General features: G+C 42.9%; 1 protein-coding gene and 1 long non-coding RNA gene across 2 annotated transcripts in view; one reads left to right on the top strand and one right to left on the bottom strand.

Annotated features, from left to right (window-relative positions):
• Window positions 1-725: 725 nt before the first annotated feature.
• LOC138757433 (uncharacterized) lies at window positions 726-4,401 on the bottom strand. Its single transcript, XR_011353593.1, has 2 exons — window positions 4,078-4,401; window positions 726-909 (listed from the first exon to the last, which is right to left on the bottom strand). It is a non-coding gene; the product is annotated as an uncharacterized lncRNA (long non-coding RNA).
• Window positions 4,393-14,566, top strand: part of slain2 (SLAIN motif family, member 2) — a 43,584-nt gene continuing 33,410 nt past the window's right edge. The window contains exon 1 of the mRNA XM_069924698.1: window positions 4,393-5,074. Within this exon, the coding sequence (XP_069780799.1) occupies window positions 4,671-5,074 (404 nt within the window). The 5' untranslated portion in view covers window positions 4,393-4,670. The remainder of the gene's footprint in view (window positions 5,075-14,566) is intronic.

Here is a 14,566-nt window from a genome sequence, read left to right as displayed (position 1 = left end):
CAGCATCGACATGCCCGTGAGACCTCAGCGATGTTAAAACTGATAAGATAGAAATTAATATTAACAGGATATTGGAAACATGCAGCAGGTTGGGCAGTCTCCATGGATTGAGAAGCCATTAGCGCTTCAAGTTTGTCACCTCTTGGACTTCTAAATTTGTCTCACAATACTGACGACCATAACTGTATGCAGTACTCCAAATGTGCGGAGTGTGTGGCTTGAAGTAACAGAGAAACAAATTCCATAGTCAACCTGCAAAGGGAATAGATTGGTAGAAATTTGGCTACTTCATGTGTGATGTGCCACAGGTCACACACTCTACTGTCTGGTTCTATGTTCTGGAAGGAGCAGATCTGCCAAAGAGCAAATTTGCCAATACTCTCCTGTTCTAAAGTGTCTCTTGAGAATTGAATTTCATTGAGGGTCTGTACATAGTGGATCTTGACATTTTACAGGAGCATAGATGAGTGTCCTGTCTGGCAAAGCACTGGATTGGAGGTTAATCCAGGGGATCATCAAAATGTCCGAGATCACTGAGGTTTTTCCTCTACTATCATTCACCGGGAGTGTTGCTTAAATAGAGCTCAAAGAATTATTGAGGATCCCTTGAATCCATCTCACAATATCTTTGATATTGTTACAAGAGCATCAAAATTAGGACTGCCAGGCTGAGGCTTCTTCCCCCAGGCTGTTAGATTGATGAACGGTGTCCTGTACAGAATAAATCAGTCCAGAATATTTATATTTATTTATAGGTAGGCACAATTAGTGTAACAGTTAGCGCAATGCTATGACAGCACCCATGACCCGGGTTCAAATCCAGAGGTGTCCGTAAGAAGTTTTATTGTTCTCCCCATATCTGCGGGGATTTCATCCAGGTGCTCCAGTTTCCTCCCACCCTTCAAAAACCTGTAGAGGTTGACAGTAAATTGGGATATTAGGGTAGCACAGGCTCGTGGGCCAGAAGGGCTTGTTACCATTCTGTATGACTAGATTTAAAAATTTATACCATATATTTTGGCGTATTTGTCAAGTTGTAAAACCCTTAAAAATCACTCAAAAATGGGGGTCAACATATACACCTTAAATTCACCAAAAAAGATTGATGTTGATTCGGTGTATAAGTCGATGTTGGAAGTAACTCCCCATCACCGCCGCCACCACTCCCCACTTCTGGGTCTTGCCATAACCCGTTCCTACCTGGGACTCTAACGTTGCCATTGCCAATCCTACTTGGTAGGCCGAGGTTCCTGCTCCCTCCGGGAGCATGATGTTGCTGCTCCAGCTCCATAGGCCATCACTACTCCTGCCTGGTAAGCCAAGGTTATTTTTTACTTACTTAACAGCTTTGTTAATTGCAATTGGGGTGTTTTTAAAAATTTTGGATTGTTCCTGGGAGGTCCAGACAGCCCGAATAATGGGGGTCGACTTCTACGCCAGATATACCATAAAACATTAAAATGAGGCTAATAAAGGGAGTTTGACCATCTCCCGGTCAACTTATATGCTGAAATATAAGTTCTTTGGCATGTTGAAAGTGGAGAGGAAGGAATGATTTGCTTAGTAGTGGAAAACCATTGGAAATATCAAAACCTATAAAGGATGATTAGTTGAATCCACAAGTTGGTGCTGTGAAGATCAACTTTAACCATGTTCTGGCTTGGTGGAGAGAAATTAGTGCAGAAATGTGGGAAATCCCTGTGAACCATAATACAGGGAAAACTATAGTTAAGAAAAGAAGACAGCTTAAAGCCATGGTGATGTTTTGAGTCATACAGCACAAAACAGGGCCTTTGACCCAACTAGCCCATGACAACCAAGTTGGCATTCTAGGCTAGTCCCATTTACCTACATTTGGTCCATAGGTTTCTAATTCTATCCTAACCAAAAACAGTATCTGTCCAAATACCTTTTGAAAATTGTAATTGAATCCAATTCTCCAACTTTGTCTGGCAGTTTGTCCCAGAAATGGACTACCCTCAGGTGCCTCTTAATCTCTCTCTTCTCACCTGAGACCTATGCACTCTAATTCTAGAGCCTATCCTGGAAAATAGACTGTGAGCATTCATATTATCCATGCTTCTCATGATTTTGTAAATCTCAATAAAGTCATCCCTCAGTCTCCTACACTCTAAGGCAGTGGTTTTCAAATTGCCCCCCCCCCACTCACATTCCTCATTAAGTAATTCCTTTAAGTATTCCTTATGCCATAGGTGCTCTGTGATTAGTAAGGGATTACTTAAGGTGGTATGTAAGTGGAAAAAAAAAGTTTGAAAATCACTGTTTTAATCATACCTAATTGATTAATTAGGTGCATGGTTTCAGATTTCCAAAGGAAATGGGCCAATGACAAATTTTCTCAAGCAAAACAATTGGGTTTAGAGCAGTGGCTCTTAACCTTCCCTTCTCACTCACATACCACCTGAAGCAATCCCTTACCAATCACAGAGCACCAATGGCATAGGGATTGCTTCAGATGGAATGTGAGTTTAGGGGGACAGTTTCAAAACTGCTACTCTTGGGTAACTATTCTCCACCTTTTTGGCTAGGATCCCCTTGAGACAAAGTTTATGGGCCCTCTTGTGAAGCAGTTTAATTTTGGTTTCTCTGTACTTCTCTTCTACCAACTACATAAAAAACATAAAAACATATTTATATTACGTGAGATGAAAAGAAAACAAACTTTTACATAAATTTGTTGTGATCTATTGGGGTCCAAAGGGCGTCCATTGAGAACAGCTGCTCCAGGCAACAAAGAACCAGTGTATCCAACCTCTCCCTAAAGCTCAATCCCTGCAACATGTTACTGAATCTCCTCTGCCTCTGCACCTTTTCCAATTTATTGCCAAGCTTCCAACCAAAACTGAACACAGTACTCCATGTGTGATATGGAAAGTTTTATCATCAAAGCAGATATAACTGAAACAGATGTTAGGAGAATAGAATGGAGTCCCAACAGGAAGTGGGGTGGGAGGAAGGGATTCAACATAACTGTGGAAATTTGTGGTCTTATAATGGATATCTGTAACTTATCTTGGGCCTGAAATAGAGATGGCAAGAAAGAAAAGTGAAGACTCATGTATAACATGGACCACTTGAGTGTGAAAAACACGTTTTCAGTCGCAGCTGAGTTTCCAGTCTCCTGTTACTTCTCTGACCAACACCCACTCTGAACTTTCTGTTTTACTGCTACCATGGGAAATGTATGGTCTGTGGTCTAGGCGCAGGTTGATGGGACGAGGCAGCGTAATAGTATACCATAGGTGCTCTGTGATTAGCAAGGGATTGCTTAAGGTAGTTAGGTTCGTGGAAAGAAAGGAAACCACTATTTTAATCGCAAGATTAACATTTAGCTTGATTGATTCATTATGTGCACAGTTTCAGAACTCCAAAGGAAATGGGCCAATGACAATTTTTCTCAAACTAAATATTTCAGTAACAATTGGGTCTGGAGCAGTGGTTCTCAACCTTTTGTCCCCCAGATGCAGCAACACTTCACGTGTATCTGTGGGAGTCATCTACTGCATCCAGTGGTCTTATCTACATCGGAGAGACTGGTCACAAACTTGCTCTCTCCGCATCAGTGACAGGGATCTCCCGGAGGCCAACTCACATGTCTTGTCCCACCAAGACCACCCATAAAGTGGAGGAACAATACTTGATATTCCCTTTGGGGCATTAACATCAACTTCTCCAGTTTCTGACTCTCCATTCTCCCTCCCTCCCACCTCCTTCCCTCTCTAGTCACAGAGCCATCCCTCCTCCCGCTGCTTGCTGCTGTACCCTCTCTCCCTTCTCCACCTTCCTTTGGGACCGTGCTCCTCCCCATCCCCCACATTTTGCTCCGACTCCTGCCGACATTGTTCCATTGCTTGATGCCCGAGCTCAAGCGCTTTGCTACATAACATACACTGACCTTGTGTTTTCACCTCAACCACGGTGTTTGCAGACTGTTGCACCTAACCATTCAACAGACAATACACACAAAAACATTAATTTGTTGGGTCCAAACTGCTTTGAATCCCAAAGATGAGAAAGGCGCTATGGAAACAAAATGCAGGCTGCGAACCACATTACCTGTGGCTTCCAAATCCCATATCCTACCGCAGACCTTGTTTTTAAAATATATAAAACTCAGACAGCCACTTAAATTCCACTGTCATTTTGCAACGTCCACTTGCTCAATCGGGACAACGTTTCCAGGGAGGTTCGACTGCGAAATCAATCAAGGCCGCAGAACCCCGATATGAGGACATCCGTCAGCAGCGGCCAGCATCTCAATTTCAGCCACTGGGGGGACGACGTCAACTGGCTGACAGCAAAACCGCGGGCGGGGGCAGCCCACCCTGTTGCGCAGCCGCAAGAATGACGCGAGGTGACATCACGGGTGCGGTGATGTCATGAATTGGGACCTGGGTGGAACACGCGCACATCACGGCCCGACAGGGGGGAGCAAACAAAAAGGGAGGAATTTATCGACGTCGTGAGGCGGGGAGGAGACCGGCGACAAAAAGATGGCGGCGGGCAGATGATGGGCGAGCTGGAACGGGGTGTGGGAATTGTGCGGCTTTGATCGCGGTGGCGTGCGTCATGTGTCGGTAGTAGTCGTCGAAGAAGAAGAGAAGGAGGACAGAAACGCCAAGTAAGGAAAGGTCGAGGTAAGCGGCGCGATGGAAGACGTTAACTCAAACGTCAGTGCCGATCTGGAAGTACGGAAGCTGCAGGAGTTGGTTCGCAAGCTGGAGAAACAGAACGAGCAGCTGAGGACCCGCTCCACCATCCTCGGTCCCAAGCACACGACGCCGGCCCCCGCACCCACGCCCGCTCCAGACGGCGGCAATTCGTGGCAGCCTTTCCTTGGTTGCTGCCCAAGTCCGGCCCAGAATCTGGAAGGGGAGGCGCTGTGGCAGCTCACGCAGCGGGCTGGGGCCGTCACGCAGTCGCCGGGATCTTGCGGCCTCTCCGGCTCGGAGAACCCCGAGCTGGCAGAGCGCACCGTGTTGGACGAGGTGACCACGTTGGATCTGGAGACAATGAGTCTGCAAGATGATCATGAGCAGGAGGAGGACAGCTGGTGAGTACGAGGGCGGGCAGTGTCCGCCTAAGGGCACCCGTCCACACTGTCTGGCTTTGAAACAGTCCAATTCATTGCTGTTAGTGTCTCCCCATCTCTGCTTACTTGGTGGTTTGCTATCTAATCATCTGTTCGATTCCTGCTGAAGCCCCGACATTGTGAATTGAGATTGGGGAAAAGCTCAATGTTAATCTTGCAATTATTGGGAAGTGGGTTACTTTCTGTTCCCTTAACCAGGAAGGGAATCAGACGTGTGCCGTTTTTCGAGAGAGAGAAGCTGTTGGTTGGTCAAGGCATAGAAAAAGTAGTGTTTTTATTGGGTTTGTCTGCTGAAATCTTAATATTTATGGAAGCAATTTCGTAATTCAATACCGTTTAAAATAAAGAATACTGTGATTTTATAAATTGTTACTGTAGACTGCATCAAAAGAGCCAAAGACTTGTTGATCCAAACCAAGGCTTTTATTAACTAAAAGACTGGAGGATATCACAAGTAGGTCGACCAGTCCAGAATGACCTGATCTGGCTAGGAGCAATCCTTTAAGACCTGCCAGTAGGTGTGGCTACACTCTCAGCCAATCACAGTCATCCTACACTACCATCTGTACACATTGGTGATAGAATCTGTACTATCACAGTTACAAAATCCCATTAATTACAGATGTATAGTAAGCAAGCCTGCCCTTTGGAAGCAACAATATTGATTCCTGAAAATGAGCTTTAAGAAGCCAATTTTAATAGAAGTGCAGAAAATACTCTCTCTGTACAACAGTAGAGATGTTGCTCTGCTGGAAAGCATTTTATGGCATCGTCTGCTATATTTAAGCAAGTGTCTTGGTTTGAAGTGTCTTTTGATGCATTGGTAAGAATAAAACAAACTTTAGTATAATGTAACTTATCAAAGTTGATAAACAAAGTTCAAATTACTCTTCAACAAATTAGCTTATTGAAGACTCGCTCTGCATATCTTTGAACCAAAACTTTACCTAAGTTGGCATTTTATTATGTGACTTTTGTAGTAAAATCAAGAGAGATTCTTGCTGGAATCTAAAATGGGGTTTTAAAAAAAAAAAACACAAATGCTGGAAGAACTGTAGGTAATGCAGGAACTGTGGAGCCAAAAGGTGCATGTCAATATTGCAGGTTGAGACTTTGGACTTTCACAGAAATTTGATCTTTCCTCTGGAGCAGTCTATTAATTCCTCTTATTTTCTCCAACTTTCCCTAAAGGTTTCCTGAAGGTTGGATTGTCATTTCTGCTCTTCACATGTTTTTGTTTTAGCATATAATATACTTGTATGTTAGTGTAATCAAGTCATCTGCTGTATTCACAGAACTCATTGCAATGAAGTATATGTACCTAACCATTGTAAAACTTTAATATTATCTTTTGTCCTTCCATACTCGCTTGGCTGGCTAGTTATCTCCTTTATATTTTCAACTTTCCCTTGTGAAATAATAGATTTTTCATCTCCCTCCCAACTTAATTTAGAATCTCTCCATTAGAACCAGAAAAGCCTGTGGTAAATTAATCCCATATCTGTTGAGATGGAACAGTCCTAGCTGAGGAATTGATCCCAATTCACCAGGTATCTAAATCTTTCTTTCCTCCACCTTTCCATCTATACATTCATGTGTACTACTGTTTCTGTATAAGCCAATAGCATGAGCAATAATCTGGAAATTATTACTAGCTTGGTAACATCCTTAATCTTGCACCTGGGAAGTGAAATATTATCCTGAAGTCTGTCTTTGTGGCCAAAGAAACTAGTGTCAAATCAGCTGCCTTTTTGTTTTCAGATGATCTTTTCTGCTAAGTGGTCAAAGTTTCTAGCTACTTTGGATGCACTCCCCAGAGATACCATTGCTTTGCCAGTTTTTGGAGCTGTAACATGTTATGAACAAGATTCCAATTTTTTTCTTTTTTACCTTGTATTTTCTGTTTTAAAAGGCTTTCAAACTCCCTTTTAGTTATGAGTTGCAAAGCATGGAAACTACTACTTAAGCCCAACTCTTCTTTGCTGACCAGGTTGCCTGCCAAAGCTAGCAGTCCCATTTGCCTGCTTTTGGCTCTTCAAACTTTTCCTATCCATATACCTGTCTTAAGTGTAATTTAAATGTTGTAATTGTACCTGTTGCTATTGTATCATCTTACAGCTTGTTCCACGTACCACCTGTGTGCTAAAAATTGCCCCTAGAATCTGCTTAAAATCTTAAATCTGTGCCCTCTAGTTTTGGACTTCCCTATCCTGGGAAAAGCACTGTAACCTTGTCTATGCCTCACATGATTTTATATATCTCTAGAAGGTCACCCCTCAGCCTCCTACACAGGGTGGGAAGAGAGGGGGGGTGGGGGAGGGGTGGGAAAGACCCAAGCTATTTGAAATTACTGATGGTTTTAGCCCAGTGGTTTTCAAACTTTGTCTTTCTACTCTCATACCATTTTAAATAATCCTTATGCCACAGGTTCTTTGTGGTATATGAGTGAAAAGAAAAAGTTTGAAAGCCACTGTTTTAATATTATCTAATTGACTCGTTATGTGCACGGTTTCATAACTCCAAAAGAAATGGACCAATGACACTTTTTCTCAAGCAAACTATTTCAGTAACAATTGGATCTCAAGCAGTGTTTCATAATCTTTTTACCCCACTCACATACCACCTTAAGCAATCCCTTCCTAATCACAAAGCATCTATGGCATAAAGATTACTTAAAGTGGTATGTGAGTGGAAAGAAAAAGTTTGAAAACCACTGGGCTAAGACCATCAGTAATTAACTGAGCTAGTTTCCAATCATCCTTTTCAATTTCATGCTCTTTTATATTCCTTTAGTGGGAGAGTCTTGGACCAGAGGGCACAGCCTCAGAAAAAAGGATGTTCCTGCAGAACAGAAATGAGAAGATTTTTTCAGCAAAAGGGTGGTGAATCTGTGGAATTTGTTGCCACAGATGGCTGTTGAGGCCAAGTCATTGTATACATTTAAAGTGGAGGGTAGTGGGTTCATGATTTGAATGGCAGAGTAGACAATGATCAGAATGGCCTAATTCTGCTCCTATCTCTTGTCTTATTCAAGTCCCAGATCTATCTCTCAGCCATGTCACTAATGATTAGTAAATCATACATTTACTTTTAATATCACTCTTCATTGGTTATTTATCTTTTGTGCATTCAGATAGCAACTCTTTATTTTGTGCATTTATTATTGACATAACCTTCAGACACTAATTTTGCTATGAAGTTTGAAACTCTATCCCTTCTAATTGCAGTCTGTTTATAATTTCCCAGACCAATTCTTTTTAGTCTTATATTTGCATCTCCACATGCCTAACTGAATCATTTAGTTGCATGGTTGTTAGCACCAGCAATTGGGACCAGGGTTTGAATCCCACGCTGTCTAAAAGAAGTTTGTACAATCTCCCTGTGTCTGCATGGGTTTTTCCCAGGGGATCTGGTTTCATTCAAAACATAACAGAGGTGTAGGTTAATTGGGAGTAAATTGGGCAGCATGAGCTCATGGGCCAAAATGGCCTGTTATCATTCTGTATGTTTGAATTTTTTTAAAAATTAAAATCCTCACTTCAGCAATCAAGGATCCACCCAGCACATGCTCTGTTCTCGCTGCTGCCATAGGTGCCACAGGTCTTGGACCACCAGGTTGAGGAACAGCTGTTGCCCCTCAAGCACCAGACTCCTCAACAAATAACTGAATCAGGGACTCCATCAAGGGCTCTTACTTGTGCAGTTTATTGATTTTTTTTAATCTCACTTTTACACTGTTTACATTTATGTTTACAGTTTTTAATTAGTTTACATGTGTACCTTGTGTACAGTTTTTTTTTGCACTACCAATAAGTGGTAATTCTGCTCTGTCTGCAGGAAAAGGATTTTAAGTGATGTCATGTATGTACTCTGACAATAAATTTGAAATAATTGAGTGTGTTATGAGCCCAGAGGACCAAACAAAAGTTGTTTTTAATTATCTTTAAACATGAAAACAGAATCAAACTTTAACTTTAACTTATACCTAACTTAACCCCCTTCTAATTCTAAGTGCACGTGTGTGTAATATGTGTATTCGTTCAGAAAAGTTCTTTTGTTCACAGTCCAATCTCACTTCTCATTCCTCCAAGTTCACTGGTTGCAGGCAATTCTTATACTGTGAACAATATAAACATGTTTTGGTGCGTGAAAGGTAAATGGTTACCACTCAGGAAGGTTCTTGTCGGTTTTCAGAGAGAGATTTGTTGTTCCATGACATCCACAACTGATGTATTTCCATCAGCCACTCCAGTGTCTTGCTGACGAAACCTGCCCCCTCAAGGTTCTCCAGATGATAACCTCTTTCTTTCAGGTCATCACAGAGTTCCTTTTTGTTTCTCTTATTCCAAGTGAAACATTGGATAGCCTGTCCTCTCCTTTTGCATGAACCACAAGGGCTTTGACCAGGCCATCTTCTAAATAGGCTTGCCAACTTGTCCTGTTCCAGTCCCACCTACTTGTGCTGGCTATAACACTGTTAATTGATCTCTTGCCTCTGCCCCCCTCCCGCTCGAGAAAACCTGTTTGACTCTTTCTGCTTGCAAAACCACATTACCCTCTTACAACAGCAAGCTCTCCTCCAGACTGCAGCGCCTCCGACATGCTCTTTCATCTGTTGCCTTTTGCAAACAACAGTCCATTAGTGAAGTCTCTTGAGCACTTTTCAAAGCTCTTTCAAAAGCTGCATAGCCGATATGTCTAGCATGGGGAAGAGCTCCAGTATTTCAAATAAGATCACTTTGAAAGTGTTTGTATGTGACTTACTCTAACAAACCTTTTCCAATTTATCTCCCAAATACATATTTATATACTCTGTCACAGGTGTAATTTCTACAGGATCTCTTCTTCTCACTATAAACTTCTCTCCAGCCCAGATCATAACAAGGGCTTCTGAACTTTTGTTCTTTCCCATAGAGATCATCTCAGTCCCTCTCAATTCTTGTTCCCATCTACTAATGTGTTTGTTTGCTCTCCTTTCCAACTTGAGTAGTTTCTGGTTACATATTTGTTAAACCTCTTTCTTTCTTCTTTGGCTTGGCTTCGCGGACGAAGATTTATGGAGGGGGTAAAAGTCCACATCAGCTGCAGGCTCGTTTGTGGCTGACAAGTCCGATGCGGGACAGGCAGACACGGTTGCAGCGGCTGCAGGGGAAAATTGGTTGGTTGGGGTTGGGTGTTGGGTTTTTCCTCCTTTGCCTTTTGTCAGTGAGGTGGGCTCTGCGGTCTTCTTCAAAGGAGGTTGCTGCCCGCCAAACTGTGAGGCGCCAAGATGCACGGTTTGAGGCGATATCAGCCCACTGGCGGTGGTCAATGTGGCAGGCACCAAGAGATTTCTTTAGACAGTCCTTGTACCTTTTCTTTGGTGCACCTCTGTCACGGTGGCCAGTGGAGAGCTCGCCATATAACACTATCTTGGGAAGGCGATGGTCCTCCATTCTGGAGACGTGACCCATCCAGCGCAGCTGGATCTTCAGCAGCGTGGACTCGATGCTGTCGACCTCTGCCATCTCGAGTACTTCGACATTAGGGATGAAAGCGCTCCAATGGATGTTGAGGATGGAGCGGAGACAACGCTGGTGGAAGCGTTCTAGGAGCCGTAGGTGATGCCGGTAGAGGACCCATGATTCGGAGCCGAACAGGAGTGTGGGTATGACAACGGCTCTGTATACGCTTATCTTTGTGAGGTTTTTCAGTTGGTTGTTTTTCCAGACTCTTTTGTGTAGTCTTCCAAAGGCGCTATTTGCCTTGGCGAGTCTGTTGTCTATCTCATTGTCGATCCTTGCATCTGATGAAATGGTGCAGCCGAGATAGGTAAACTGGTTGACCGTTTTGAGTTTTGTGTGCCCGATGGAGATGTGGGGGGGCTGGTAGTCATGGTGGGGAGCTGGCTGATGGAGGACCTCAGTTTTCTTCAGGCTGACTTCCAGGCCAAACACTTTGGCAGTTTCCGCAAAGCAGGACGTCAAGCGCTGTAGAGCTGGCTCTGAATGAGCAACTAAAGCGGCATCATCTGCAAAGAGTAGTTCACGGACAAGTTTCTCTTGTGTCTTGGTGTGAGCTTGCAGGCGCCTCAGATTGAAGAGACTGCCATCCGTGCGGTACCGGATGTAAACAGCGTCTTCATTGTTGGGGTCTTTCATGGCTTGGTTCAGCATCATGCTGAAGAAGATTGAAAAGAGGGTTGGTGCGAGAACACAGCCTCTTTAGTCTAAACTGAAATAACCTTAAATCCATTGGGCAAATGCAAACTAAAACTCGTGCCCTCTTGTATTTCCTAACTGCCTCATTTGTAGTCACACCCACTTTTCCCTAGCCACTGACCAAATCAGCAGACCCTATTTTAAAGTGTTGCAGCCTCCTGGTGTAAAGCACCCAGGTAACATGCCCTTGCTCTGTGCTGCAGTATCTGCAGTCCAGTTTTCAGTTTAATGACTTTAAGGTACACTTGCCCAATAATTCACTGTTGTCCAGAGCTCACAAGGGGGTGTCAACACCACCTATCTTGCATTTTTAATGCAGTATTTAACTGCTTCATTATTTTATGTAATTAGTTTTTTGTTCAATGAGGGAAGATGCTTGTTTTTTTTTTTAATGGTCACCATTACTTAGACTAGCTTTTTGATTTTAAAATTCCAGGTGAGCAACAGATAAGACATTCCTGTAGTGGGATTTACTCGCCCAGTAAGATTTTACAAAGCAATTCCATATAGTTTGGCTCATTTTTATGGAAACAGTTTTCAGGTGATTCAAACTGCTTTGAAGCAATAACTGGAGTGTATCAGAAAATCACTTTTGGGTCATGGTAAGTTTCTCATCGATGGGGGGGGGGGGGTGGGGTTGTAAGGGAAAACCAGTGTCACAATTATAATCAATATTTTCCAAGTAATTTCAAACTGAAGCTTTGAATAATTATTTTGTCGGTATTCACGGAGGAGGACGTGACAAACGTGCCAAAGACAAATGTTACGAAAGAGATGTGAGATGAGGACCTGGATCTCCTGGTCATGATTGAATGCATTCCTGCAAGGTATTGGTGAGACTGCATCTGGAGTACTGTGTGCAATTCTGGACTCCTTGTGTGAGGAATGATGTACTAGCTTTGGAGGTGGTGAAGAAGATGTTTACCAGGTTGATTCCAGAGATGAGAGGATTAGACTATGAGGATAGATTGAGTCATCTGGAATTTAGAAGAATGAGGGGGGGTCTAATAGAAACATATACATTTATGAAAGGCATAGATAAGAGAGGTAGGTAAGTTGTTTCCATTGTTAGGGAGACTCCAACTAGGGGACATGGCCTCAGGTTTCAGGACAGTAGATTTTGAACAGGGGTGAGGAGCAACTGCTTTTCCCAGAGGGAGGTGAATCTGTGGAATTTGTTGCTCATTGAAGCAGTGGAGGTGACCTCAGTAAATATATTTAAGATTCAAGATTCAATTCATTATCATAGTAATAAAACAGTGTTGTATTACAAGGCAGACAAATTCGCCACCAGCAGGAATTGCTGCTATAGTCGGGCTTACAGTCAGACTGAGAATGAAATGTCCATAGATTCACCTCCAATGTTTCCACTGCCCCCACAGCCACACAGAGTCCAGTTCTAACCACTGGTAACCCAAGCTCCAGATCTGAACCTCTGACACGGTCAGGAACCGATCAGCACCCTCGCACCTCCAGCCAGTTCAAGCCAATCTCCAGCAGTCATCAGCCCAGCAGTGTCCAGCAGCCCGCAGAGCCCCCTCACTGGTCTGTTACTGTGGTCACCATCCCTGCAGGTCATATCCTGCATTTCTCCCTCTCAGATGGGGGGTGGTTTTCCCATCCTTTGGTGCCCTGGTCCAGACCTTCACTTTCCAGAAGTCTGCAGCCCTTAGTCGCTGCTGCCGATTAATAAGTGCCGCCATTTTGGGCACAGACCCATGGTCGCGGGATTTCAATATTTTTTTTTAAAAACCATGTTGGCTCCCTCAGTGGGCTGTTTGGAGCTGACGACAGTTGATTGGGTGGCTGGATCCTGCAGGAGCGCTGCATCTCAGCTCCCCACAGGTCCGCATCAACGGCAGCGCTTCCATTACAGCTGCTCTGGCAATACCACCATTTTAATTTAAGACAAGGTTGGATAAATTATTACATAGTAAGGGAATGAAGGGATGGGAGGGGTGGGAGGAAGACAGGTAGGTAGAGATGAGCCTATCATCAGATTGGCCATGACCTCTTTGAATGGCGAAGCAGGTTTGACGGACCGGATGGCCTATTCTATTTGTGTAATTTCACAGTGCCAGATTCAAAGCTGGGTTATCAGTGTTGTAATAGCGTTGCACAAACTACCACACTAACCTTGTATCAATGAACTTAGACTGATGTAGATGTTATATCCAGACATCATTAAACATGCAGCATCTAGCCAGTAGGAAAAGAATCTTTAAAATTGTTTTAGTTGCCAAATGTAATGATTTATAGAATTGAAGATGTGATCAACAGTTGCTTAAGTCTTTCCACAGAAACACTATTGTACAAATTTATTTTTTTTCATGATTCCATTTTGAAGCGGAAACAGATTATTGGAAATTTATGACTTGCTTTTTTATATTTTCCAACACAAAATGATGGCTCATAAAGGAGTGTTTAAATTATTTATTAATTTGCCAAGTTCTATAAAAATACAATGATGACACAGCAATTAAGTTACCAACTAACAACATTGAAGCCTGAACTAAAATTCTGTTGCTTCTAATCTCACCATAGCAGCTAATTAAATTGGAATTTTAAAAATTTGCCGAATAGAGTGTCATCAGCAAAGCTAGAATTTATTGCCCATCCCTCCTTACCCAAGAGAAGGTGATGTGAATTACCACCTTGAAACCTGCATTCAACGTGGTTTCTCCCTCTATTATGGGCAGAAAATTTAGGGTTTGAATGAACCCAAGATAAATCATTGATAGACTTTCAGATCAGGATAATGCATGATTTGGAGAAGAACCTGAAAGGTGTGGTTGTTACTTTAGCTCTGCTGCCATTTGCCTCCTTGGTGGAAGAAATCATAGCTTTGGGAGGTGTCCAAGTAGCCTAGACAAGTGGAGCCTTTTGTTGACAGCACTCGGTGGCTTCTGTGTATATCAATGGTGGAGGAGTGAATGTTTAGGATGGATAATGGATTCTGGAAGTGGCATCCTGTGACCTGGATAGTGTCAAGCTTCTTGGTAATGTTCCCATATTGGCAAGTGGAAAGTATTTCAATACTCTCCTCATCTATTGCTTTGGAGCTGGTAGAAAGACATTGGCGAATATGGGATTGAGTCTCTCACCATAGATGTCTGACATGTGATCTGTTCTCGTAACCAAAGTTTTTGTGTGGCTGGTCAAATAGTTATAAAATTATAATACAATGCAGAGATTGCATGTTCCGTACAAAAAAAATTTTTTTCTCTCTTCTCCCCCATGTCCCCCCCTCCCC

The sequence above is a fragment of the Narcine bancroftii genome, chromosome 3 (genome assembly GCF_036971445.1).
Source record: "Narcine bancroftii isolate sNarBan1 chromosome 3, sNarBan1.hap1, whole genome shotgun sequence".
Classification (NCBI taxonomy): Eukaryota; Metazoa; Chordata; class Chondrichthyes; order Torpediniformes; family Narcinidae; genus Narcine; species Narcine bancroftii.
Note: the sequence above shows the minus strand (reverse complement) of the source record. Positions and strands in the feature narration are given on the sequence as shown.